The sequence below is a fragment of the Suricata suricatta genome, chromosome 8 (genome assembly GCF_006229205.1).
Source record: "Suricata suricatta isolate VVHF042 chromosome 8, meerkat_22Aug2017_6uvM2_HiC, whole genome shotgun sequence".
Classification (NCBI taxonomy): domain Eukaryota; kingdom Metazoa; phylum Chordata; class Mammalia; order Carnivora; family Herpestidae; genus Suricata; species Suricata suricatta.
In genome coordinates, this window is record NC_043707.1 from 139,638,219 (window position 1) to 139,639,373 (window position 1,155).

At 71.7% G+C, this 1,155-nt stretch overlaps 1 protein-coding gene across 2 annotated transcripts in view; it reads left to right on the forward strand.

Annotated features, from left to right (window-relative positions):
* Positions 1-1,155, forward strand: part of MEGF6 (multiple EGF like domains 6) — a 79,725-nt gene that overhangs the window by 62,258 nt on the left and 16,312 nt on the right. For both annotated transcript variants that reach the window (XM_029949006.1, XM_029949007.1), the window contains 3 exons: positions 130-252; positions 407-544; positions 969-1,088. In XM_029949006.1, the coding sequence (XP_029804866.1) occupies positions 130-252; positions 407-544; positions 969-1,088 (381 nt within the window). The remainder of the gene's footprint in view (positions 1-129; positions 253-406; positions 545-968; positions 1,089-1,155) is intronic.

The following is a 1,155-nucleotide window of genomic DNA, read 5'->3' on the forward strand; positions in this document are numbered from 1 at the left end:
GCCCCTCCTGGCACAGGGGGCCTGAGCCCTGACCCCTGCTGGGACCCCTCCACCCGAAGGCCCCACCCCGGGGGCTGCGCATCCCAGGCCAACAGCCCAGAGGCCTCCGCCTTGATCTCTCCCATCCAGATGTGGATGAATGTGCCACGGGGCAGGCGCGATGTGCCCACGGCTGCCTCAACACCCAGGGGTCCTATGGGTGCACGTGCTACCCCGGCTACGAGCTGGGCGCTGACAGCCGGCAGTGCTACCGTGAGTGGACGGTGGGCTGGCATGGGCCCCAAGGGCATGGAGGTGTGGGGGTGGGGGGTGGCCGCAGGTCAGCTTCAGGGCTCAGGAGGACCACCTAGGTGGGAGAGGGTCACCAGACCCCGTCCCACGTCCCCGGTGGCGGGTCTCACTGCAGGGATCGAGATGGAGATCGTGAACAGCTGCGAGGCCAGCAACGGGGGCTGCTCCCACGGCTGCAGCCACAGCAGCGCGGGGCCCCTGTGCAGCTGTCCCCGGGGCTACGAGCTGGACGAGGACCAGAAGACGTGCATCGGTGCGAGGGCTCCCTGCACCTGCCCCCGGTCTGCGCACTGCTCCGGCCTCGGCTCGGCAGCTCTCCGTGCTCCCCTCTGTCCTGCTCGCTCTGGGCCCGGGGGATGGCTGGGGGTGGGCCTGGGAAAGGCAGCGTCGTGACCCGGCTGAGCACCCGCCAGCCCACCGCCTCGGCCCCCTCTGGGCCTCCTCCCTTCCTGCTCAGTCAGTGCCCTGTGTGCTGGAAGTAGCACCTTGCTGCAAAGTGGACCGCTCACCCCTGCAGCCCCCAGTCTGGTCCCCACGGAGGGAGGGGCGTGTGTGCGCCCGCGGGCGCAGGGCCGGGATGGCACCGGGATGCGTGTGACTGCGGGCAGGGGTGCGGGCACTGTTGGGCGTGGGTGGGCTGCGAACAGGCGGTGTCAGCGGCCCCGTGTGCCCCGCAGACGTGGACGACTGTGCCGACTCGCCGTGCTGCCAGCAGGTTTGCAGCAACAGCCCTGGCGGGTACGAGTGTGGCTGCTACGCGGGCTACCGGCTCAGCGCCGACGGCTGCGGGTGCGAGGGTGAGCGGGGCACGGGCGTGGGGGAGGGGGCGAGGGTGAGCGGGGCACGGGCGTGGGGGAGGGGGCG